Here is a 27,192-nt window from a genome sequence, read left to right as displayed (position 1 = left end):
TCAAGCCAACCTTTTAAAAACTTGCCATTGGTTTGTTCCACCCCACTTGGGCATATCTGTCTTTCTGTGCATCTGTCCGACCCAATACTGTGATGGCAGGAGTACATGAGCTTTCTCTGCCTCATTCCAGGTGGTTCCCATCCTTTTGACTGACAGTTTCTTCACTCTTTGTTGATAATGAAGATATTAATGAAGTTCCAAACATGGCTGACATTGTTAAATACACCATTGCCGCGAGTTACACCATGTGGTGCTGTTACCCTCAGGTTTTCAAATTCTCTTTGTTAGCATGAAAGGATTGTTCAGATTTTGAGAAATCCTCGTGTTACTTGTTTTAATGTCATTTCTTTGCAGAGGAATGGTGGCACAGAGCCATGGAATTTACTGTCTGCCTCTGTCATTGTAATGAGCCAGAATTGCTTCCTAAACCCAGCACTGCTGGGGGATAAAAGAGTCGATTGCCTTTTTGTTATTCTGGGCCCTCTCAGCTCAAGGCCTGGGAGGATAATGTAGAGCAAGCAGGTTGCACTAAGCACATGCCTAAACTGCATGTCATGGGGCTCTCCTCCAGCACTCAGGCAACATCTGATGTGGCTTAGGGGAAAGATGACTGTACTGGTTAGCAGAAGTTGTATATTCTGCCTGTGTATCTATTTTGTTGAGAAATGTTTTAATTGCATATGGTACATATGTACTGGCAAACACTGTTAGCAATGCTTACAATGCTCTGGAGTTTTTGCCGTGTGAGGAAATGGAAGCAAAGTTACAATTAGATATTGTCTAACACTAGCAACAGCACAGCAGATTCTGAATTTGATGTCAGTCAGTGAGAAACCTTGTTTACTGGAAGCTGGCCATAAATTGCTTTACAGACCTAGCCAAATCCTTGGCAGAACAGACCAGTTAGACCTGTTGCTCTCTTGTCAGAGTAGAGGCTTCCCGACAGTGTAATTCCTTGACAGTTTATAGAGGACAGCCTTTGGAAGCCTCTTTCTATTAGGTACCTTCTGCCTCACCAAACCGGATGGGGCTAAAAACTACATAGTATTATCTGTTATTTTGTTCTGTGTAATAAGATTCAGCAATTTAAATCTGCCAACCACAGCTAAAAAAGCCAATGTCTCTTTATATTTCCTACTTATGTTCCTCCATTAACAAGTTGAACCCCATTAAGCAGCAGCTTTGCCCTCCAATCAGTAACTTGTAGCTTTTAATCTCTAATTACGCTTATATTTGATAAAAAGTTACAGGCAGTTTCATATTCTTAATTAACTGTTGACTAATGAGCCAATGTAGTAATACTGCATAGGAACTACTAACAGAAGGAGGGAGTTTATCCATCATTCTCACTATTGATAAGTTTTCACTATTGTTTTTTAATAAAATGTTCTTTAGACAGGTGAATTTCTATGTGACTCATATGTGGAAAATACTATGAGCTGAAATAAAGCGCAACAATTAACTTCCCTCCTTCCCCCCTCCAAATTTTGTTCATACGTCTTACATTTYGAGGAATCATTATGTGAACATTTTATTGATTTTTGAAACTTAGTAYAGTATTATCATTACATGTCATTATACTGACACTTTGAAAATGACCTTTGGCAATATCCAAAGTTAGTAACAGCATTGTGCTCCTGATCAGAAAAATATTTGTGTGGCATGCAGCAAATGAGGCTTTTGTGCTCTGACACGAGTGCGAGATGCCACAAGAAAAGGCAGGTTAGTGTACAGCCTTGTCTGCAGGCTGAACAGGGCTGTGTCTCAAGCATCTCTTTCTCATGAGACCATGGAGCAAAAAGAAGGGCAGGCAGTGAGCTGGAGACAAATGTTTCTGAGGATCTCAGCCTTCAGCTGTGTTGGTCTTGTATTTTTCCCTTCACCTCACCTACACAATTTACTGATTTAGTTGTTTACTCCATTTTGCTCTGTGGCTTTATGAACATATCTTGTGCTCAGAATACTTTATCCTTACAGAATGAACTGCCCGAGCAACTGGACCATAAACCTGACTGCAGGTGAAAACATTGTGGTCAATGCTAGCAAAAGGAGTGACACTGATGGCCACAGTTCATGGTCAGGGTTAGAGCCAGGGGCTACATCTTTACCTGTGTAGCAAATCAAGGCCTGGCAGCTGCTCATCCAGTGAGCACTAGCCATTTTAAGCCTGGGCAGAGATGAAGAAGAGCTGTGCAGCCAGCAGTTTCATTCGTCCTCCCCAAGCTCGGTGCTGGGAGCACCAGGAAGATGGTCTGTCAACTGCTGTTAGTTATGGGGTGTTTTTTCCACAGTGTGGATGTCTGTCCTTTAGGAGCTGGACTTAGGCAGCAGGATTTATGAGGACACTTTGAATTTGGGCCGTAATTCAATGAGGTTACAACCGTCTCTTTGGTACTCAGGTGAGGGCCCATGGAGGAGGAAGAAGTGTCTCCCAGTAGGAGGCTTCATATGAAGAGTCTGAGGCATGACCAAGGCTGGCTCTGGTCAGTGCACCGGGGACAACAGTTTGGGGAATATGGGAGTTCTGAAAATGCCTTTTCAACTTGGGCAGAGAACCTAGGGCCCATCCAGACTTCAGATTTGCAGAGAATAACCCCAACACTGAAAATGCCCCGAGAAGTGACTGCCTTTTTCTACTGTGTTGGCATGCTGCCTTGTGCCTGGGGCCTTGGTTGCTGGCTGGAGCCCCTACAAACTAGTATGATGCTAAGAAGTAATATTATCTACAATGGATGTTTCTTAAACTCAAGGACTGTGGTGTAAAGCACTGCTGATACATTTATCTGACCTGGATATCATCACTCTGTTATTAAAATGAAATAGAAGCAACTCTGAGAATAACCTGAAAGTAGAGCTAACAAAATGACAATTTATAATGACTCTTACATTCCTTTAACAGAAAAAACTGCTTAGACAATCTAATGGATGAAGATGAGAAAGACAGGGCAAAGAGGTGAGCACTTTTTCTTTTATAACTCTGTTTATCTTGTGGTGAACCTGATATTGTTTGTGGCTGCAGAAGCTGCTTTACCCATAATTAATTAAATAAAAAGAGTAAAATTAAGCCAAGCACAACCTGAAAAACTGCCATATCACAGATCGCTATTCTCAGCTACCCTGTAAGAACAAAATAACTTCAGCAATGTTTCCTGTGGAAAATGTCAAAGAAGCAAAGGCATTGACTGTTTTTTTCATATTACTGCAGAGCACTAGAACTGAAGAACCAGCAGAATACTCTTGGTTCTATAATACATCACCCTAGCCTCCAGAGTGTATAAAACATGTGTGATTTTTTTTTACAAGAGGCATCTTGCAAAAGAAAAAAAAGCTTTAAAAAATGGGTTTTTTTCTTATTATGATGGTCATTTATTCAGCTGTGCCTATCTCACAGTAATGAAAACACCCAGAAGTTATCTTCATAACAGAAAAAAACCATTAAAGTGATATGTCAACCCTGAACGGGCACAAACATCTATTCACATATGCTCTTCTCCCCCTGATAAAGTTCCAGTTGATAAGCAGGCAGGAAATTGTTGTGAACACTTTGTGGGGAGGAGGAAGGGCATGTTTTGAGGCAGAAGAAGATTTGTGGCAATGAACTGTAATAACTGTCAAATCTGACTGGCATCTGCAGTGTCACAAAAGCTGTTGGCAAGCTTTTTTTTTTTCCTGGAAGTTTTATCAATATTGCAACCTGCAGCTTAATTGCTTTAGTGGGAGCTGTAGGTTCCACACGTTTTTTTCCCTTGGTTCTCTCTAATGAGAGTATTTCCAGTCCAGGCACAACTAGTTGATCCAGTTTCATCTCTTTTGATTCCTTCTCCACTTCTTTCCTCCCTGCAGCCTTTTCTCACTAATATAGGTCAGCACACGCTGCAACCAAGCTCAACCATTCTCCTTTGCTCCCTTTTCTAATTTGTGCATGCTCAAGGTCTGCATTTGATACCGGGAGCAAAGCACTGACCTCCACTTAGGGCTGCGAGGGATATCTGCTGAGGCAAAGGGCCCATCAGCCCCTGAAGCCCCTCCACTACCATCTCCGGAGGGGCTTCATGCGCATGAGACTTCCCAAGCAGAGAGCTATCAGTGTGCAGTACAGAGAGTGCGGCTGTGCCAAACTGTCTGTAAATAACGTAGACATCTGTGGACAGGGGAGGAGGTGGATTTGGGGAAGGGATGCCTCATGCCACATTGCATTGCAAAAAGATGCATCTTCAGAGATGGGATATCGCAGCTGAAGGTGCCATAGTGAGCATGGAGCACTGTGAAATGTGAATTTCTGGTGCAAGACACATAGAATCAAAGAAATGGAAAGTAGGGGAAGGAAGCCCATGTATAGTTTTCATCACTCTTCACACAGCTAAGGCCTGATTATTTTCAAGATATTTCTGAGCTAATTGTCAGAAAAATTGATTAAACACATACATATAGGACAAAGATAGGATAATACATATCTTCAATATCAGTGGTTGTCATTGCCATCTGGTATGATTTTTATGCTCTTTGTTCAGGGAGGGTTTTTTTGTGATACCTTGGGGCAGGCCTATATCAAGGTGGATAGAAAAATCGTAACTTTTAAAATGAAAAAAGAAAATGGCTTCTTTATATTTTAATTTAGCTACATTTTGCTTTTTATAAATAAACTCAAATTTGAAATTAATTTTGAAATCATGAGAGGCTATGTGAAGGCCTAAAGTTGCTATAAAATAAACCCATTCCAGTTCAATTAAAAATAATCAAAAGCTACACGTTTTCTCCCAAAGCTTTGAAGACAGTCAAACCTGGGAGAAGCCATTGGCTAAGTGTCTTGCTGTTGTTTGTTGAAAACTGATGGCTTTCATCTGTCATGTGCTGCAGGGGAAGCATTTTCTTTGTTTTATTTTATGGGCCAGCATTGTTAAAGCCTTTTAGGATAGCAATTAAAGCACTTGCCACAGAGCTGGGAGGCCCAGGTCACAGGCTGTCCGCAGTGCGGGCAGAGTCGTGTTTCCTTCTCCCAGGAGGGACCGTCACCACCAAGCCGTGGGCAAGGGCAGCCGCAGGGCATCACGGCCCTCTCTGCTGACCCTGAGCCGTTCTACTGCAAAGCACACGCCAGGGAGGAGACAAGAGGGAGGCCCCGAAATAGCCAAATTTTTGTAGCTTATTGATTCAAGCAGATTGTTACGTGTGAGAGGAGCTGTTCCTTACAGAAGGTGGCAGGTTTTTAACCCCAATAGCCTTTGATATATTACCCATGCTGGGAAGGGGGGCCGTGTTCTCCCAAGGAGAGGCATCTGAAGTCTCACCCCCCACCAAGGGATTATTATTTAGCCAAGCTGTATTGCTCTTCCTTCTGGGTACTGCTTATTTAGAACCCTGTTCTGCTGCATCTGGCTCTCCTAAGGCACTACCTAACTTCACTCCAAAGCCCCAAGGCCTAAAATTTAGGTATGGTGGCACCAAACCTGAAAGCATCTAAGACCTCTTTGAGATCTCCAGCTTCTGGAGACAGAAGCAATATAAATTCTTTGGTGCTGGACAAGGCTTACTTTGTTTTATAAATTAATTTATTTATAAATTAGTTTGTTTTATAAATTAATTTAAAACAGAAAGCATGCTCTGTGAACTTTTTTCTCTCACACTCTTTTCTTTTAGTTTACTTTAACTAACAGAAAATTATTTGGAAATACATTTTTTGCAATTTGATTGAATTCCAAATTTCAACCAAAACTAACTTGAAATGAAACATGAGTAAGCATTTAATAAATTAGAATGAGCATTTGCCATTTTTCACTCCAATAAAATATAGCTTTAAGACTCTGAATTAAGGTATGTTATGCAGTTAGTTGCTTTGATGTGTATACAATGTATCCCGCTGGACAGCAAAAAGAAATACCAAATTTAGTGTAAAATCACAATTCATTGTAAATCAGCATGATGAAATGGCTACTAATCACAAGTAACAGTCTTTCTATAAGACAATAAACAGCACACATATAACAGATTAAAAATGACTATTTAATGACATTTTAAATTGGTGACTTCAATCATTCTGAGTTCAAGCTGTCCTGTATGTTCAGCTGTATTCGTTAAAAACCCACATTCATACTGTGCCTCCTTTCCCTTGAATATGCAACATTTTTTTCTGAGTAGTGAGGAGAGAGGAGAACTGGGACAAATAGTATGGAATTAAGACACAAACTGTTTTTGCTTACCATAAATGATATGCCCTAGCAGTGAAGTAAACAAGGCTAGGGAATAATCTTCTGAGCAAAGTGAGGAAAACTGCATTATTTAAGACATTTATAACTGAATTGAACAAAACATTTACAACCGTACAATGGTAGTTTAGATGACCTAATTGTTTTTTCTCTTTTTTTCCTTTTTAAGATTTTACTGCGATCATTGATTCAGATCTTGGTAGAGTTATTTCCACTACAGGAGTTTTCATATTTCCTTTGTGAATAAAATGTCGAGTGTTAAAAATAGATACCTTATATTTCTGTTGAGGCATCTTTTTTTTGGCAAAGCAACACTTCCCCTATAGATGGTTGGTGTTTTGTTTTATTTTCAGGAGGCTCAAGATTCTTTGAGCTTAAAATGAAGTGAAGATTGAATTATGAGGAAGTAAAATGTTGATGTTCTTCAGGTTCCCTTGAACTGTACAGAAATAGGATAAGGATGGAGCTTTTCACATCTTGTTCTGACAGCCTTTTGCATTGTAATAAGAACAGGCTGAAATCAGTCAGGCAGTATCCACCCAATCTCTGGTGTTCAAAGCTGTAAAATAATCAAGCATTGGCTTCTATCCAGCGTATCTCCAAGTGTGTTCAGGGTCGAGAGCAAGACAAACAAAAATTACCCCTCTGTCAGTAGTAACATCCAGAAGTCTCTGCTGCGATTTCTCTGCTGAAAATGTTTTTTGCCATATTGGTCCTTGGGGGAATGTAAATGCTGGGCTAAATTCTGCTCTGATTTTCACCAGTATGCCTCCAGAGCTCCTTATGAAGGTCCGCAGAGTTAGCACGGATTTAGAAACTCAGAATGAGAATTGGTCTGTTGGCTTTTCTTTCCTGTCTACATGTAACCAGATTTTTAGATCTTTATGTATTTAACAAAGCAAATCTTGCTTGCTTGAGGACCTTTCAGAAGAACAAACAAATCTAGGTTATATTCCTTTTTATTTTCACATGGCTACAGAAGTCCAGGCAATACCTTCCAAGCAGAACAATTGCAGTATTCAAGAGAACAATTCAGAAAACACTTCCTAGTGTATAGGTTGATATATAATAAAAAAACATTAAAGGGCACTCACTCAAGAGATTATCAGCAGTCTTAATGATAGTACTATGGTGGTGCCAAAACACCCCCAATGAAATCAGGTCCTTTCTTCCTATGAGCTTTTCGAACACAGCGGCAGAAATAGGCTCTCTGAGGAGTCTGCAATCTAAACACACTTTCTAAAGGCTTTTTAATTCTAAATCTTCAGAATTTTTCTGGGTCTGCTCATCTTTTCTTTTTTTTTCCATTTACAGGGCTTCACGTAACAAGTCTGAGAAGAAGAGACGCGATCAGTTCAATGTTCTCATCAAAGAGCTCAGCTCCATGCTTCCTGGCAACACCCGCAAAATGGACAAAACTACTGTGCTGGAAAAAGTCATTGGCTTCCTGCAGAAACACAATGGTAAATTTACCACAGTTCTTCATGCGATAACCAAATGGTAGTACAATATCCTGTTCCTTCAGCGATGATCAGAATGGCTCAAGGGGCCTAAAAGTGCTACTGCAAGGTATTCATTTCTGTCTCATAACTTCTAATGAGAAAATATGCAGGCACTGTGCTGCCCAAATCCATCTCCTCAGCTGCTCTTTAGTTGAGAACAACTCTCAACCTGCCAGAGAAGGGAATGAATGTCGGGAACGAAGGGAAAGGAGGGCAGCACTGCCCTGCAGCGTACCTGATGAAGAGGGATGCTTTGAACGAAAGGAGATTTGGGCCAGAGAGAAGACTTCCTTCCCTTGAGATCTGCAATATTCTGAGCAGAACAAAGCACTCACCCCAGCTTCTCCACAGAAAATGTAGGGAAGCAATCTGTCAAGCCCCCTTCTCCTCAGTGGACTGTGTAGGACACAATTTTCTGCAGACAGTGGAAAATTCAGACCAGAAAAGGCCTCTATTTTTAAAGCCAATTTTGGCAAATTGTATGCATGGGTACTTGATGTGTTCCACCCAGTTTGCACAAGCAGAAGCTATGTCACATTTGCACAGCATGTAGGGGCAGTTGTAAAATTTGGGCTTGGAAGACCAGGAGCTTATTTTAAAACACACACAGCAGCAATTGCTAAGTATTTTTAAAATGTGCCCTCACCACAGAGTAATTTCAGACCCGACTGTTCTAGTCTGGTTGGTCTCTTTTTCAGTAGGTGAGAGAAATGTGAACAGCAGCCTCCTTGACACATGGACTTCAGCCAGCAGCTCAAAAAAGACAGTTTAAATGCTTCTCCCTTATAAATCATCTGGGGCTGGTTTAAAATGGGACCCTCTTGTTGTGCTCCTGTGCGAAAGAGGCCGAGGGCTTCAGCGAGTGACCATGGGGAACAGCCCTGGTCCCACAAGGCAGAATGGGCTCTAGTGAGCTAAAGCACCACGTCACCTGGCTCACCTTCATTCATTTGGCCATCTCCCACCCATGCTCCCTGGAGAGCTCTGGGTGAGAGGAAAAGAGCATAAAAACTCTTATATCATGATTCCCAACATAACGGAGTCACAAGCGTCAAACTTATGGAGGAAATAATTATAGTGATTCTGTTGTTAGAGTGAAGTTTCTCTTTAAATGAATTTTTATCATAGACAAGATCATTTCATACAGGAGGGCATGACTAGGACATCTGAAAGTTTGATAATTGTATATACCTATTAAAAAATGACAGTAATAATGTATCTATTTTTTTAGCTGCTCAAGGCAGAGTAAAGGAGAATGTGACTATGCTCAGTTATAAAGCCAAGCAAAGAACCATCTCACGGGATTTGAATAAGTGTAGACAAGAGTAGCTGATAGCCCAAATAATTTACTCAAAAAGGCACTTCATTTCTAGAAGAATAATTAAGCAAAAGAAAGCTAAGAGCCACAAATCCTTATACAGCAACTGGGTCAAACTGTGACTTTTTGTGCACTTGCTAAAAAAGGCAAATGTCATCTATTTTTAAACTAGATTAGTAGCCACACAATATAATACAAAGCAACACAGTTTTAAAATGTTGATTATTTTCAGAGTAGCTTGGATCTGGTTCATGTTTCCCTTGCACTTAGTGGGCTAAATCAAGATTTTAGTTGTAACAGAGGAGCAGGTCAATTTTCAGATTTTCTGTTTCATACACAGTCTCTTTCTTTATAATCCATGGAATCTACCAAATCTCAAGTAATTCTTCTGGCAGTTATGTTTTGCATATAGCATCTTTTCCATGCTATCGATCTGCTGAAAGTATCCTATATTCTGAGACTACATAATAAAAATCTGATTGGGGCTGGTCTCTCTTTTTCCTTAGTTTGCTTTTGAAAGCTCCATATCAAACCGTCCTGGCTTTGGAGAGCCACTGTGCTGTCAGTGACAACCCCCAGCAGTGCAGAAAGCAAGCTGAATAAGCTGTTAGAAGCAAACAGCTGCATCTCCACTAATAAAGCCTGAATGGAGGCTCTGATTTATTTCTAGGAGACAATATGCACAGGCACTGTTATAAATTTACTGCCTTTAATATCATTTAGCCATTTTCATTTCTCTGGCCAGTTTTCCTATATGCTCAGAATGGAGAGCACTGGGTATTACATGCTCTATAAGTGTTAATCAATCGGATTAATTAGCAGGTGGTGCTGAAAGGAAAAGACAGGCTGCACTCAGCATCCCACTCAGTGCAGTGCTGCAATTCAGGAACACTTTTGGAGGAGCAAAGCGAACAGCGAGCAAAACCAGCGCAAGTCTCTCCACATCGTAAAATTTGTCCCCATCACACTGACTGACAAGTTTAGTAGTGCATTACTTGGGTAAAGCTAACATGAGTCACTGTTTTTTGGAGCAAACAGCTTACCCAAGTGCACCCAGCTATCTTTTGTTTGGCTCCGGGTTTCACTGCAGTTTTTTAGCCCAGCGCACCTGCACGCCTCCAAGGAAAGCTGGCAGGGAGCTGGCACCCGCAGGCTGCTACAGGCCAGACTGGGCCAGCAGTGGGGCAAAACCTCGCGAGCGTGTCTCACAGCAGGGTTGTCATCGTGGACTCGGAGCGTAGGAGACCGTCCTGCAGGCAGGGTTTGGGGATGAGACGCCGGCGCTCTGCTCCCTCTCCTCTGCCCTCCTCTCTGGAGCTGGCAGTGGGCACAGGAGAGGGAGAAGGCAGCTCCAGGGTCAGGCTGGTGAAACACTCATGTTTTGCTTGCGTTTTGGGGAACGGAGGGAAGCCTGTGCCAGCTGGGGCCACAGCCCTGTGGGGTTCCTCCGAAGGAGTTCTCCCGCCACTCCCCATTCAGCACGGGAGCGGTGGGCTGAAGTCTAGCTCTTTGGCATCCTAATTTTGAAAATTTAGTAAATTGTAACCACCTCTTTGACATGTGCTAATCCTTGCCTTGATTTTAGTTTCATGCACTTTTATCTTTTGATCAATACTCACCTCAGTAAGGCTGATTTAAGTCAATGGCTATGTGAATGCAAGCTCCCACTGTAGCTGATTCCAGTCGAGCTAAGTAAAACTCGAGGAAAACATTTCAGGATTGAGCACCATTTAGATATTGGTTGTATTCTCACTCTGTATGCAAATCTCATGCTTGGAAATCACAATTTTTGAATATAGAGATGATTTCTATCCTTTCAGAGCAATTCATGTATAGTCTTGCAAGATACAAGTTTCTCTGAATTTAAAAACATGCACTGTTTTATTTGTCTAGAAGTCTCGGCACAGACAGAGATTTCTGAAATTCAGCAGGATTGGAAGCCTTCATTCCTCAGCAATGAAGAATTCACCCAGCTGATGTTGGAGGTGAACATGCATATATGTTTTTTGTTAATTATGTCGAACAGATGTGGAAATGCCCATGCTTCTAGAATAAAATGTTGTCTGCTGTCCCAAAAGAGGAGGTTTCAGGCACTCCCATATTTGACCATTGAGCAGAGCTGCCTCTGGAACGAGGGACCAGAATCCCACATACTCCTTTTCATTCCTGGAGGGGCAGTACCATTGTGTGGTGCTGCCGCAGCCAGGTACGGTGCACACAGACTTCCAAGAAATGCAAGCCAGAAGAGGTGTTAAATCCCAGTTTACATTTTATTATTACAAACAGAGGTGAGCAAAAGGGAAAGCAGCATTTTTTCCACCTTTTCTTGGGATGCATTATTATTACCTAATATCTATGCAAAAGTAGCACCTAAAAAGCCACAGTGTCAGGTCCCTTTAGTGCTAGGTGCTATACAAGCAGATAAAAACTGACAGCTCCTGCTGGTTTGATACAGTTAATACGTCTACTATAATGATTTTCAAGGCCCTCATCAAACATATTTTTATTATAACAGGGAGCACAGTTATTTCGCAATGATAGTTTTTAAATTACCTTTAAATTATACCATAGGCGCTTTTAACGCTAGCTGGGATTTGAAGGGAGGTGACTCAACGGCGTTTATGCAGGGTTGAGATGAAATGCAAATGAGCTGCTGAAATGCGTTTTTCTCTCTTAGTAACAGCGAGAGCCCTTTTCAACAATGATCTCCTCCAGTACTGTACACGTAGAGGTTACACGGCTCCGCCGCGTCCCTTAAGAGCAGCCCTTCCCTCTTTTGGGGTGCGGGAGTGCCGTCTCCATCGTGGTTCCTGCAAGTGGCACGAGCGTGGCGCGGGGTTCGGGCTCTGGCTGTAGGCAGGGAAGGCTGCCGGCAGGAGCAGCCACCCCGGAGCGGCGCTCAGCACTGCGGGGGTGGCACGAAGCGGTGGCACCTTCCCGGCGCTCACGGGCTCTCGGCCTCCCTCTGCCATTGCCATTCATTGCGATTAGCGTTTTCCTGGTTCGGGGTAAAAAGGCTCCGCATTCACATTGAACTGACAACTGCAGATTCACATTTCAGCGCACAGGAATTTAACATACGCAACTCCTTCAGCTTGCCTTAAAATATTTCCCTCAGATGGCAACAAATTGGCAGATGTCTTGACTGGCTGTGCCTTTGTTGATTCTACTTTCATGCCATACAATTTTAGAYGAAAACAACTGCTTTTAGTTTCCTAGCTTATAAATAAACTGCTTGCTACTCTGAATTTCCATGCCCTTCAAGCTAACACTGGGTGTTGGGATGTCCTGTTGAGCCAGCTGTTCATCATTCTTTTTTGCTTTCCTCTAGTCGTATTTCGTTAACATTCGGACAAGCCTGCTTAAAATTTTTCCTGTCCTGTTACTGAAAAATGGGAAGGGCTTCTTTTAAGCACTGGTTCAAAAGATTCAAAGTATACTTGACTGCAGTAATGCATTGGCTTTCCTAAAACTGGCCTTTTCTCACACCATAAAAAGACTGTCATCAAATCACATAAGAGCTGGTATTAGGCTGTGTCCATTTATGATTGTTGCAATAGTGAAATCTTTGATGGGGGATATGCCATCTTAACGTTAGAAGAACGAGTTGCAAGTAAATAAAAATAGAATTATGTATGCATACATTAACTTGATTTTACCACAAAATTCTGATGTGAGTCACTTTATTTCATATCCAATGCAAATTATACAAAGACTTGATTTTTTTTTTAAAAAAACCCTTCACCATAGTAACATGCACAATCCAGCTGCCTTGAAAAACCACTGCTCTCTTCTATGGGTTAACAGCTATCATGTTTTTTAGAAAACAGCTTGAATGTACTGTACATTCTCTGCACTTAGCTTAACAAAATCAAACTAGCTATTGCAGCTGGAGGGTTTTCAGAGATGCTAAACACACACTCTTCTACTGGGGTATAAGTTATTGACCTGCTTTTCAAAGGATTGTAGCACCAGCAGATTCCCATTGACTTAAATAGTTGTGGGTGCTCAGCGTTCTCCAGAAAAAGGAACATATGTTTGTGTCGTTATTCAAGGCTTTGCGCTCTCCTTTTTTTTAAAAAAACAATTAGCATTTTCCAGTACTCTCCGAATCCTTCCCCTTACTGAAGTCAGCGGGGGGGAAGGATGTTCTGCAGCGCGCAGGAGCAACCACTAGCCTGGCTTGAAGGGGTGCTGGGATTTGCAGTGAGCTGTTGTAGCTCTGTGTCACCCTAATCAGGCTGTTTGCAATACACCTGTCTTCTGCACAAGTATTTCCTCTAGCATATGCTCCAACTCTGTTCTGACTCATTTGTGTTTGCAGTCTTTGCACTGCTCAAATACTGCAGTCAGCACCAACTCTGGATCACCAGTAAACTGACAAAAAGGACCCAAACCTGCTCTGTTCAAAAGGCACTGGAAGTTCACCAGTGACTCCTTAATTTCAGTGGGAAGGATTTAACATAGTCCCTGAGCACCTGGTGTTGACCCTTAATTATTTTGGGGGTTCTACTCAGAGTATATGAAACCTAGCTTTGAGTCCGGAAATCTAGCTGGATTTAGCTTTGAGCAAGATTTAGCTCAAAACTTTGCAGCTCAGGATGAGGAGGAAACTAATTTTGAAGGTGAAATTGCTTCTCTGCAGAGGACAGGACTGACATGCTGGTATTCTTCAGTCCCAGGAGTGAAAGGGCTTACTGCAAGGTGGGACAGAAGTGAGGCAGAAGCTCTGCAGAAGTTTGAATTTCTCCTTGAATGAGTAATCTAATACCATGACCTTTAAAACAAATCACTCAATTAAAACTCAGGCTAAGGATTATTTGATCATTTGCATTGCTTTTACTTACATGAAAGCCCAGTAATATACAACATTACATTAATACAAACTGAGATTTATGGGTTTTGCAGAGAACTACCATTTTGAGATAGGACTGCATTCTTTATCATCCTTTGATATTTACACAGAGCTCAAATGTTCATTTTAATAACTTCCAAGGGATCCAGTCTTAGTCATTTTGCATTATTAAAATGTGTGATTAATTTAAAAACTGAGACATGAAATGTTCCTGTGAGCCCTTTGTTGCTTCAGTAGTAGGTTTTACTAGACTACAAAGAGTGTTGTAAAAGTTAAATCAGACTGTAAAATCACAGAATTACTGTTCTGCGACTTGAAATAACATTCCTACAACCTGATGACAGTATGGTGCTGAGGCAAAACAGTTTTGATCAACATACAATGAGATGCGCTGTTTACACTCCTCATCCCTATTAAAGTACTCTCCCCTTGTGTATTTTCCCTAGGCATTAGATGGCTTCATTATAGCAGTAACCACAGGTGGAAGCATCATCTACGTGTCTGACAGCATTACACCTCTTCTAGGGCATTTACCGGTGAGTAATTCTGGCGTAAGCTTTTCTACTATGAATTGTTGGCGCACATGAACAAGGGCATCCAGTGACTGTGTAAATCATGGTGGTCGTAGGATCAGACCCTGTATTTTTAGAACCAACYGTAATAGGGTGGAGGGGATGTTTTCCTGAAAATGCGGTGATTTATGCTGGTCGTGCTGTTGATCAGCTCTGTTCTCTGTGAGTGTGATTCATACACTTCAAGTTTTTGTTGCTATGAGGCATTTCGGCAAAGCTCTTCGGGAATACTCTGACCAGGGAGGGACAGGGCAACCTGGCTGGTCTTTTCCATCTCTGATTTCTAAGCTAGTGGTGAACAGCCCCAGTGCTCCTGGCAGCCTGACGAGGAGCTCACTAAGGGCCTTATCCTGCTCCCACCACAATAAAGGAGAAAATCCCAATCGAATTCAGAGGAGTGGGATTGCACCCTGAATTAACTGGTGGCGGCTGCTGAGCTTGTCAGGGCTGCTCCCTGCAGCTAAACTCGTTTCCCAAGGCAAATGCACCCCGCTCCCAGGTGGCGGTGCTGGAGCTGATGCTTCATGCTCTGGTTTCGGATAGCTTATTTACCCATGGGCTGCTGGAGCTTGCTCTTGGAGATGCTCCTGTGTGCCGCTGGGTTGGGCTGCGGGAGCAGTGGAGGGGGGCTGCTTTGAACCCTGCTCCTGATGCTAAGGCTGCTCTAGGAGAAATGATACAATAATTAAGAATTACTTCTCACATTCATTTTTAGTGGCTTGGTCTCAAATAAATACATACCCAGGAGAAAAAATAGCTGCCAAATCACTATTGTACCTCCCCCCCMCACACACACACATGTACTTGGGAAAATTACAATTATTTTTCCCTTGCTTACATTTCCACCAAATATGTGTCATGTTTTCCACCCAGCCACACACACTACCTTGCTGTAATATGAACAAAATTATTTTCTTCTGAGGTTTAAAGGACTTGATGAAAGGCAGCAACTCCTGGTAAAAGCAAGGATATTGCTATGCAACAGTAGATTGAACTAAATCTATCCATTTCAGTTTTCTTTAATCCTCAACAGTTGAAAAACTCAATAGTTGACTGTTTCCTGACATTTACATTTATTGCAAAGGCAGAGAGAGCCCTGTCCTGCAATCTGTTGGGCCTTCATACACTTACTGATTTGCATGGAGTCTCTTTGGTTTTTCACAGTTTTGGGGGGTTTATTGCTATCTTTTCCAAATACTTAGTGGAAACTGTAGATCTGCTGCGGGAAAGTATCACTTTTCAGGAAAGTCACATAAACACATATTTCAGTCCCTGTCCCTAAAATCTCAAGCCCTGGCTGAACATGGGTGGATTCAGGCTCCTAAGTCCTGAGTTGGCCCTTCAGGCCCTTCAGTTTTTCCCTCCCAAAGTCATGCTTTGTATTCTAATCTTGCATGGTACCCAGTCCGAAATGAGCACAAGGATGACCATTATTTTTCATTTGCATTGAAGCAACATTGCAAACAGCCCAAGTCAAGGACCAGCTTGCCAAGGCCCAGATGCAGCAGAGGAAGTTCCCACAGACATTCTCAGGACTGATTAAGTGTTTGTGGTTAGAAATTGCCCCGTCCACCCACACTTGTGGAGAGATTGTGTGCATCCCAGAGACCGCCACTGAGTAAGCAATAAAGGCCACTGTCTCCCTGAGGTGTGCAAATTGGTACAGCCATGGCCAGAGGTCCAACTGAGTGTGCAGTTAGACAGCGTACTGGGCATTTTAGTCCCATGCTGTCCTGCCTGTATGTCTTTTTAAGTTTTAAAATTGATTGGAGTGCTCTCTGAAAAATCTATGTGGCTTACTTTTTTTACTTCCAGGGACTATTTGTAAGTTAATTTTAGTGACTGTTTGAGAGACAAAACACCAATTCTTTCTCTTTCGTGGCTGCAGAAAAAAAAAGGCTCTGCAAATCTGCTGCTTTGAGCATTGAATAGAAAGCATAACTGGGCAGAATGCAAATCAGGGGTCTCTGAGGGCCCCTCTCTAGAAATCTGRTGACTTTTCTTTCATTAAAATCATGAAAGACCTTGGTGCTGGGAACAATATATATCTAATTCTTTTTAAAACAGCTTTGCTTGCTTTAAGTTCCATGAAACTTTTCAAAACCTCTGTTGTAATTCTAAATAGTTTGTTATTACAAGATTTAGAGGCTACTCCTAGCACTGGTTGATGTAAATAGAGCTTGATCCCATGCTGTAAGACTAAATATTAGTAAAGTTACTCCCATAAATCTGGTCACAACTCGTAGCGTTGTCCAGTCAACAGTTACATCTCCAAAACTATGCAGGTCTCTGGAGGAGGATCCTCCCAGTCCTTTCTTACCTGCTCTGTGCAGGGAAACAATTAAACACAAGACATCAGAGCAACTATTTCCCATCTGTAGGAGAAGACAGAGATTTCTGGAGGATGTTGCTCCTGCAGGCTCAAGCAGGAGGTGTTTCATTAGCTTACCAACTGGTGGGCAAAAGACATAAGACCATCTGAGATGCTCTCAGCACTGTTCCTGGGGATATTTCCCTCTCACCAAGGTCCAGCCTGGAAGCCGAGGTGTCCCGGCTCAGAGCCGACCCTCACAAGGGTCCTCGGCCGCCAGCAGCAAGGTGGTCCCAGGCACATGGAGCTTCCCATAGGAGGGCTCCTTCTCCAGCTGGGCTCCTGAGGCAGCTGTGTTGCTGTGTTAGGTGCTTAGCGAAACGTTACGCTGGGCAAATCCAGGACCTAGCACCTCCTGGTATGCACAAGTTTTGTACACCGTATTGTAGGGAGGCGATAGGCATGGCTGCAGTATATACAGATTCATACCGCAATATCCGGGGCCGAATCCCAGCACGCAACTGCAGAGCTGTCTTGGTTTTTGGCTGTTGTGAAAGAAGCCTGTCTTATCTATGTCCCTCCACCTTCCCATTCTTGTATTGACTCCCTTAACCAGTTGCCCTGCTTTTCTTCCCTGCAATAAGAAATTATTCATCATCTTTCCTCCTTCTTCTCCCTCCCAAAAGAGCAGTGAAAAGGTGAGGAAAGAGCTCCACATCGGAGTACAGCTGTTTTGTTCAAACTGCACAGATATTTGAGTGCTGCACCAAACCATCAGAGAACTGGGGGCAGGTTTGCTGTGCACTGTTTTAAGGACTGACCATCATTCATTTATGCAAAGGTGTTTCTTTTCCTGTCACAGCTATCAGGGATAAATGCTCAGAAGTTTCTGTTAGCAGGCAGGATCCACAGATTTGAAGGTGCAGAGTAGATTCAAAGCTTAGCAGCATAAATATGCATTAATGTAGTTCATCTAACCACTCTGCTCACAGGCACTGTAATTTATCTCTTATCCGCTTTGCCTGCCTCATTCGGCAATGCTTTTCATGGCTGTGGCTGCCAGTGGGGCAGAACTGGCCCCTGCAGAACGATTAGAACAATTAGACAAAGCTGCAAACCGTTCCCCTCCAACTGATGCCTCTTTGTCTGTGGTGACCAGATTTTGTCCATCTCTGCTTGTCACCTTTTTGCCATGGCACTAGTTGTCTGCTTTTTGGATCTGGTGCAGAATTAGCTCTGAATAGCTTGCCTGATATTTCCTACAACCCCAGTAAGATTGTGGAATATTTGCTGCTTGCTCTATATTTGAACTGTTGATGTATTCGTGATTGATATATTGATTCAAGAATACTGATTTATTTTTGATCTGTGCAAGATCAAGAAATTCTGTTCTGTGTGCTGCTCCACAGGTGGGACTAACTCCTGCAGGAGGCAAGAGTATAAATCCTACAGTTCGGTTTGCACTCATAAATCTTACAGTTTTGTTCACGCTCATAAAAAAAGTTGGTATTCCCCAACAGAAAAGATTAAATTCTGGATATGGTACATGACGGAGGCAAAAAATATAAATGCCAGGACCTGTATATTGGTGAAATCAGTCAATAGATAGTGCTTGTGGAAGCAGGTGGGCAGGTCGCTCTGAGGCAGGTGTGTGGAAGAAGAGAGTCTCTGGCAACTCCTACCATACATGTAGTTGTGGGCTTCAACAATTAAATAATCTTAATCAGAAAAGACGCTGCAGACTTAATAATGTGTTTTGAATCAGAACTCGGCCAACGTGGAAGGCAAAAGGTCACACATCCTCAGATCGCTAAATAAGCAACACTGAGTTTGAGGAGCTGAGATAGCTCACATAGGTGAGGATAAGGATACAGCCTACCATAAGTAGGTCTCTCCAGTCCTTCTGCAACTATTGCTGAGTGTATGGGAGCTTAATTAACCCTCGTGATACTTATGTGAAATTGGTGGATATACTTATTATCTACTGTTTCCAGGTAGAAAAGGAATGAGAAGGAAAAATTACTTTTCCAAGGTCTTGTCATTGGCCTCAAATAGAACTCGCCACTGAGGTTTCCCATCAAGTGCTCACTCCTGGAGATTTTTCTATCTCTGTGTTTCTTCATACGCCCGAAATTACATGAACAATGTAATATATTTTGTATGAAAATAAACATTGTATATATACATATACATAAAACCAAATCCTATGTAGGATCAATAGGATGAATACTTAATAAGGTACATACTAAATGAGTCACAAAAATAGTTTTCAAATATTCTTAACAAAAAGACTATTCAAGTAATGAGCTCATACAATAAATAAATACAGTTTAATAATCTAAAGTAATATTTTATCACATCAAGAAAGGTGTATAAACTGTAGCACTATCATTTTCAAAGTATATTTGATGCATTTCAATACCTTAGGTATAAATTCCACACAGAACAGCAGGTGTGCGTGGAAAGCAGAGCATAATCTTAAGTAAATACATAAATAAATGATGATGATTAATAAGTTGCCAGTCTCATACAGGGCTAACACATTTTCAACATGAAATACAGCCTGATAGCAGCTGCTCTGACAACACATGAAGCTGTGTCAGTATGCCAACTCAGCCCGAGGTAGTCTCAAGGGAGATGAACGTAAGTGAAAGCCATTAGAGGGCTACTTTACCTTAGGACTTCCTTTCAGATGCTTTTCTAGCTTTAGGTTTGTCACCATGGCTGAATGTGGTGAGAGTTGCCCCTTGGTGACCTTGTGACACACTCTTGTCTTCTCCATCACGGGCCAGTAACCCCTTTTGCATGAATCGATCCCCTCTTTCCACACCTAAATCTCAGTATCAATCACGCAGATCCCACACAGATTTCAGAAGCATTTCACCTCCCTGCCAGCTGCCGATGCTTAGAGGACTTCAGCATTGAGTCCAGGGCTGGCCAAGGGTCTGGCGCTGGTGGCACCGTGAAGTCCTGGTCCCAGGGGTCAGTCACTGCTGCAAAGTGATGACCAGACCACGGCGTCACCTTTGCTCCCACCTCCCTGGCGTGATTCGCAGGGGGCTGTAAAGGGAGAGAAACGGCTGCCACCCCCAGCCGAGGGTCCAACAGCCGAGGACGCGCTCCATTTTCCAGCTCTCCCCCAGGTCCTCTGCTTTAGCCGTGCAGCCGTGCCCAATGCATCCGACGGCCTGAGACATAGTGTAGGAGCATCACCCATGCTCAGGGCTGAGCTGAGAACGGGGCCACCAACAAGGGTCCACTAAGCTCACCTATGAGCTGTCCCTTCATCTGAGCTTTGTCAGGAGTGCCTGGAAGTCAGCGGGAAAACCCCCAGGTTTCATACCTGGCCTGCCATGTATCCCTGCATAGTGTCCCGCCAAACTGGTAGCAACTACTGGTGTAATGGGTGATAGGGAATGTGCATGCCACGTTGCTGTTTGTTGTGATAAGTCTCTCAAGATTTCTTTTTCTTTGCAGTGCGATGTCTTGGATCAGAATTTGCTAAATTTCCTCCCAGAACAAGAACATTCAGAAATTTATAAGATGTTGTCTTCTTGTATGCTTATGACAGATTCTGCCTCATCGGATTACCTAAAAAGTGAGTTTTATTTTATCATTCCCTATAAAGGAAAAAGCATGGGCAGGATAAGAATTTTCTCTCAGAAAGAGATTTTATGTAACATGCAATATAAACTTCATGTCCATAGCATTTTAAAAAGATCTTGCCACCTGGAATGACCTTCAGTACTATTTTAAAACTAAACTCATTGCATTTATTTTACTAGGCTATGACTGCTTGCAGTTATGTTAATTATTAAACATTGTATCTTTTGAGACAGCTAAGAAAAATAGGTTAGCCAATGGAAACTGAGAGTTCTCCTGAGACAAATCACATCTTAATTGATATTTCAGCCTATTAAAGTAAGATGCTGTTTGGAGATACGCTAATGTTGCATACCTTTGTTTTGCATTACAGTTGAAAAGTATCTGTAAAATCATCATAATTCTTTTTCTAATTGAATTTTGTTTTTCTTAAAAATCCTTTCCCTTGCCTCATCCAGAAAACACATGATAATAAGATGTACAGCTGCTTAATCTACTGTATATACAAAACCTGCAGCTGATAGCTAATATGCCGAAGTTAATTTAATAGATATTTTTGAGGTAATTAGGCACACTTTTCCAACACGAGATATAGAACATCTGTGAATGATGAAAATTCCAAATAGAAAAAGGTATAAATCCATTCTTCTCCTTCAATACAACAATGTTATGCCAGTGTAACTCCTATGAGGAAGATGGTGTAAGAGAATGGTGAGTTAGTCTCAAAATGTGTAAATTAACTATATCCAGACCTGTGCATAGTGCTGAACATCCTGGGTCTCATGCAAGGCATTTGCTTATAGAGGTGCTGATCCTGCAGTTTATAGTACATTGGTGTATAGGAATCTGAGTGGTAACAAGCTGCGTTCATGCTGCTGATTGCAAGATTGGGGTTGAAAGGCACCATTCGTTGTGTTTAGTTTAAATAGTATATTTATTTCTTCTTCTTCTTCTTTTAACAATCCAGCTGACAATGAACTAGAGTTTTATTGTCATCTTCTGAGAGGAAGTTTGAACCCAAAGGAATTTCCAACATATGAATACATAAAATTTGTAGGAAATTTTCGGTCTTACAGCAATGGTAAGCTTTAATTGTTGTATAAATGTTACTTTAGCTATACAAAATAAAATATAAGTATGGTTCCATAGAACAAGACAGGCTGTTAACTGAAAGGACTATTTCTAACATTATGGGATGAATCTCACATCACATGGATCGAGCAACCGATTTGCAAAAACTCCGTAAATACCTATGAAGTTTGAAATTGTGTTAGTTCCTTCCGTTAATGCACTTCACTTATAAGTTGTAATCCTGGATTCTGGGTAACTTTGCAAATAATGAAGGGTTCAGAGGAGGGTTTGTTTGTGCTCACTGATACTAGGTGCTAGGACTGTACCTATTAGCTAAATAATAAGATTGCTGACTTATCTACTGACTATGTAAAATGTGAATTCGGGCCTGCTCCACAACTGATAATCTGCTGTATCTGCCTTTTCACCCTTCTCCAGGGAATTCTGGGGAAATGCTGTAGTGCCACGTAACTGAGTGTCTGCATCCAACACACCACGCTGCGGTGACATGTCACCTTCCATGGCCATCGAAATAGCTGAGGACACTTAGATCCTCCTCAGTCTCAGACTCTGCCATTTTACATTCCCCTCCAGCTACTGTACCCGATATTCACATAAAAAGGAGAGAGACATAATCAGCGTAGTCATTAATACTGCATAGTCATTGTAAGGAAACCATCTTTCAAGGGGTGAAGAGCAGATCTTTACCTAATGTGTTCCTTGATAAACAGATTGCTGCATGGCTATTAGTGAAATATTCAGAAATGAAATATTCTTTTATTACTTTCCCTTCTCCTGCCCATCCAAGTTTGCCTTAGTTGCTTGCCTGATTGAACTCCAGAGTGGTATTTCAAAAGTTGCTGGTATTGTTCCAAATAGGTCATCCTCAGCAAAAATTCCCCACCATGCTTTCCAAAAACCGCACACCACACTGCGAAAAAATGTCCCTGTCCCCATTTAACTTTCTGGTCTTGATCCACATGACTAGAATAGAAATCTATGTGCAGTATGGAGATATGTATTTCTTGTTTGGTGCCGTACGATTTGAGGCTTTATTTGTATAAAAATATAACTGCCTTTATGCTTTCTAGTTTGAATGAAGTGAGATGTGGCTGCATGGCAGACAAACACAGCAAGCTGTACTGTTTTCTAGAGCAGAAACTGAATTTCAGGTGCTGACTCATAAGGATACATTTCTATCGGGGGAATTTTTGATCCATTTCCTTCAAGGACTTTCAACCTTTTTTTTTAATGTGACTTTAAAATTGCCCTTTTACCCCTTAGGTTTTCATAACCTAGCATTTTTATCAGTTTTTTTCTCTGAAGAAACATAAAACACATTTTCACCCTGTTACCTAGAAATCTTCCCTAACTTAATGCTTATAAATTAGATGGGAATATATGGATTTCAGGAGACCCCAAATCATCTTCTAAAGACTCCAGTTTATAGCTTTCAAAATAAGACAGGTGCATTCTGCTTTATTTTTTTTTCCTTTGTACCACTTTTTTCTTAATCTTTCACTTTATTTTGTCTCTTTCAATTTCTTCTCATCTCTTCCGTAGCCTCACCCTGCGCCCGATRTGCAGGGTTGCCCTTGTCTTTCTGAGCGAAGCGGGCGAGACCAGAGCTGAGCGATGGGTGGCAGGGGAGAGGCGTACCAAAGCTTCACGGGGCAGCGCTTTTCTGATGTGCCTAGGATCCACTGGCCCCAAATCCTGTGTTTCAGAGGTGTTGGTTGAGGGAAAACACTGAGCTAAAGATAAGAAAAGAGTTAGTAGAGCATACTGTGGAGGGAGAAAGACAGAAATTGCAAATTAAGCTTAATTAGCGGGAGATGTTCCTTATGAATGTATTCAAGAATGCTTTCCCCTGTAGCTTTTCGCAGCAGTGGAAGTGTGAGCATGTTTTTACACATGGGAGACTGATACAGGATATTCTTCTCTAAATACAAATCTCCAGCATTCTTTTAGCTGCCTGATGCCAAATTCTACCTTTGTTTTTAATGATTTGTTTAGCGTGATCCGAATCCACTCTGACTGCATGCTCCTACTACATTAACATGAGGCCCTCCGTAGCTGCAGAGGCTGTTTTACCCTTGCACAGGCTGTATCCCATCAGAGTACCTAAATATTCTGTTCTCATTAGTGTAGTGTCATGGCAGTGACAGTCCTAACAGTCTTTCACCTTTCCTTCTCACTTAACTTTTGCTAATGTTTTGAAAAAATTGCTAGGTCCAGTTTTGCCCTCTTTAACAGAGATGTCACTAGTTTTACTCTACTTCCACACATCCTCTTTTGCACATGAACAGCCCTTGAAATAACTGCTTCGTAGGCTCATTTTTATTGTTGTTAATTGCTCATATTACAGTGGTGCTTGCCTCAGTTCCAGCAGAGGATAAAGCGGGGGGAAGAGGGTCATGCTCGCTGGGATCCAAGTGGCCTTGCCTCCCTCCCTCCCTTGTACCTTCTCCCTTAATTGCATTGTGACTGACAGCTGAGGAGTTCGTACAGGGATGGGTTTGAATGGATTAATCTGAAGGACTGAGACTTAGAAAACCAGTTAGTGGCTTAGCTGCTCTCCCTAATYTTACTGGGAGCTGCAGGGCTAATTCCCCTCTGTTTAAAGGCCATTGTAGTGTAACACTGAGAATTTTGTTTCTATCGAAGCCGAACAGATACCTGACATCTTCCAAGGTGGTGTGTCACCAGGATTGCTGCTGGGGGTCAGATTGTGCAGAACATGCATTGACCCCTGCAGGTGCTCTCCCCCAAAGGAGGATGGTCACTGGCACCTTTCCTCATCCCAGGAGGGAGATAGTCCGGGCAGGGAGATGCAGCTGTAACCTCCCCCAGAAATCACCCAGGTGTGTGTTCAGCCTTTAAAATTTGGTGTCCCTAGGGCTCCTGGGTTCAGCTATAGCTGGAAGCTGGAGGAGCTTCGCTGGCCAGGAGCCAGACTCGGCAGGAGGCACCGCGCTCAGGCAGTTCCCACAGCCAGGGCTGTGGGAAACGGTGCTCTGACCCCCGCTGCAAAGGCATTTCTGCAGCCGCATCCTCACCGGGGGCTTGACGCAAGCTGCCCGCCCGTGAGCGCACTCCCCTCGGATCGGCCGTGCCCAAGCGAGAGCGGTCAGCCAGGGAAACGGCAACACAAGCGGTGCAGAGCGACTGCATGAGTCACTGGCTGTGCTAAATCACATACAAGAGATTTGATTTTCCATTCGGGAAGGTTATATAATCATCATTAATTAGGCTTCAGTGAGGAAAGCAGGACAGTAACCTGACATGAAGACTCAGCAGTCCCTTGAGAGGAGGGGATATGGCCAGTGGGTCACTCAGAAGAGAAGGTAGAGTTTCCTCTTCGTTTCTAGATGAGAAATGCCTACTTGCTCCCCAAGTTATGATTTTCTTTCTTTTTTTTTTCTGATTTGCAAATAGGAAGATCTTTCAATATATTTCTATATTTCTGCATCTAAACGCTTTAGTCTCCACTCAGTTAATTAAAGCCTTTCCTGTCGTCTAGATTTTAACAAGAGTGTTGCGTATATTCAAAAGTCTGATGGAGCAGCGTGCCATCACTGTAGCTGTTGACCAGTAGCGCATGTTCAGGGACAGAGTCATGTCAGCGTTACCAAAGACTAATGCAGTGGCCCCCATCCAGTTTTGCCAGAGGGCTGAGGGGGAAGGCAAATAACAACGATAACCCCCTCAAAAAAATTCAAGGAAATATTTAGCTCCCAATAAAATATGTCAAATTAAGTGAGAATAAATTATTTTACAAAGCAGCTTAATAGCTAGCTCTGATAAGAAAAGATAAGGCAAGCTGGATTTTTCCCTCTTCTAAAAATTGTTTGCAGTTTTGCAAACAGAAAAATCTCTCACAATTATATAACCAAATATTGGCTTTGGTATCATATTTCCGAGGTGACATATTTGCTTAAAAAAATCCCAAAAGGGGCAAAGTTAGAGTGCTACCTTTCAAAGTGTTCATCAAAAGAAAAAAGGAACACCAGCATCTTTAAAGTGGCAGATCTGTCCTTTCATCCAAAATGCCTGAAGTTTTCCTCTTAAAGGAGGAGATAATTGTTATGTAAAAAGAGTTCCTGATCAAGTAATATAATTAAATATTATAGTGGAATTTAAAATTGTGTATCTTATGTTCCCAATTTTATGGAAACTCGAGAAGTATCTAGTTACTGGATGCTAATAATAGCAGATACACTACTGCTGGCCAATATATGTCTCAGATTTAAGAATAACCATCAAGGAAATTATTACGCCGGGGAGAAAAAAAATCTCTTCACTCCCAGAACAATTAATTCAATCTGAATTCCCTTTTAAAGAAAATAAACAGATTTATACAGAAGATATATTGATCTTGAGCATATAGATGCATATACATACATAAGCAAATATATAAACATCTGATAACAAGAATAACCCAAACAGAAATAAATGTTTTGCTCAAAACCAGCAGTCACCTATTAATATTTGCTATTAACAATATAGTAGAGCAGCTCACAATTTGCATCTCTTCTACTGGGCACTCTACAGGCATTTATGCAAAAAGACACCATTCTTATCCTAAAGAATTGACATGGGATTTATATCAACATAGGGTGGAGGGAGAAACAGGAGGAGGAAAGAGGAGGGAGTAAATCAAAACAAACAAATAGGCACCATCACTGTTATTCATCCAAGGCTATTGAGCGTAGCCTTGCCTGCCATCAGCATTTCTGATTTCTTCATTTGAGATACATTAATCACTGAATATTCTGTTGATCTGTGTTCTGAATTTATTTATAAGAAACAATCTTGTCTTTATTCTGGTCTGTTTGGCTGGTGTTTTTTGAAATTGCTACTCTGTTTGTTTAACAGTTGCTAAGATTAGTGCTTTAAACTTTAACATCTACTGACAAAATAGGAAGGAGAGATTTCATCTTTCAAATGACATAAATGAGAGATTTGCTGTTACAGAAAGAATACATTTTAAACACGCTAAGTTAAAATGACTGAGCAATTGACTGTTGTACTATTATTAAACGAATAATGCAGCATCTGGGGTTTTTTAAACATGTTTTCATTCATTTCATGTGGCATGATTTGTGTCCCCAAAGATAAAAATCTTTGTTTCTATGGTAGTTAAAGGCTTTGGTTCTTTTGTAGTTTACTTATTCTTAACATCTTAGCCTTAATGTTCCTGGTTCTCATTTTTCTCAAACCTTGTATTTATGCAAATCGATTTCTTTCTATCTTCTTGTATTATATTTGCAGGTAATTTAATAAATACTTCTACTGCAAAAGAATTATGTTGTACCTCTAGAAGAAGCAGGCGTGATAAGCAATCACAAAAACTATTAAAACTCATGCTGAGGAGCATCAACTAGCTAATATATATGAAACAACTGTTTCACCTCTYTGATCATGTCTTTAGCTTTGTCACATAACCTCATAATTCTCTATTCAGGATTTTTTGTCTAGATCATTTAAGTGTGAAACACACATTTCCTCATTTACCTGACCCCACCTGTTTATACTCAGCTTGACGTTTTCGTCAGAGGCCTTCTAAGCACTGTATTGGACTTATAAAAGTTAATATCATCACAGCTTTAGACTTCWTCCTATATTTTACATTAGACTATTTTTCTGTGGTGTTTGCAGAAAGTTCAGTACTGAACTTTGCTCCTTTAAGATGTTGTGTGTTTTTTCTTTCCAAGGGATTTTTAGAATTAACAAATATGATTTTTCGGAAGGCTT

General features: G+C 41.6%; 1 protein-coding gene across 1 annotated transcript in view; it reads left to right on the top strand.

The window, feature by feature from the left end:
• Positions 1 to 2,906: 2,906 nt before the first annotated feature.
• The window catches only part of NPAS2 (neuronal PAS domain protein 2), a 51,986-nt gene continuing 27,700 nt past the window's right edge, over positions 2,907 to 27,192 (top strand). Inside the window, exons 1-6 of the mRNA XM_026066375.1 lie at positions 2,907 to 2,953; positions 7,518 to 7,666; positions 10,917 to 11,008; positions 14,325 to 14,414; positions 20,239 to 20,359; positions 21,332 to 21,445. Of these exons, the coding sequence (XP_025922160.1) occupies positions 2,922 to 2,953; positions 7,518 to 7,666; positions 10,917 to 11,008; positions 14,325 to 14,414; positions 20,239 to 20,359; positions 21,332 to 21,445 (598 nt within the window). The 5' untranslated portion in view covers positions 2,907 to 2,921. The remainder of the gene's footprint in view (positions 2,954 to 7,517; positions 7,667 to 10,916; positions 11,009 to 14,324; positions 14,415 to 20,238; positions 20,360 to 21,331; positions 21,446 to 27,192) is intronic.

The sequence above is a fragment of the Apteryx rowi genome, unplaced genomic scaffold (genome assembly GCF_003343035.1).
Source record: "Apteryx rowi isolate R43461 unplaced genomic scaffold, aptRow1 scaffold_103, whole genome shotgun sequence".
Lineage (NCBI taxonomy): Eukaryota > Metazoa > Chordata > Aves > Apterygiformes > Apterygidae > Apteryx > Apteryx rowi.
The sequence above is the reverse complement of the archived record's forward strand: the minus strand, read 5'-3'. Positions and strand labels throughout refer to the sequence as shown.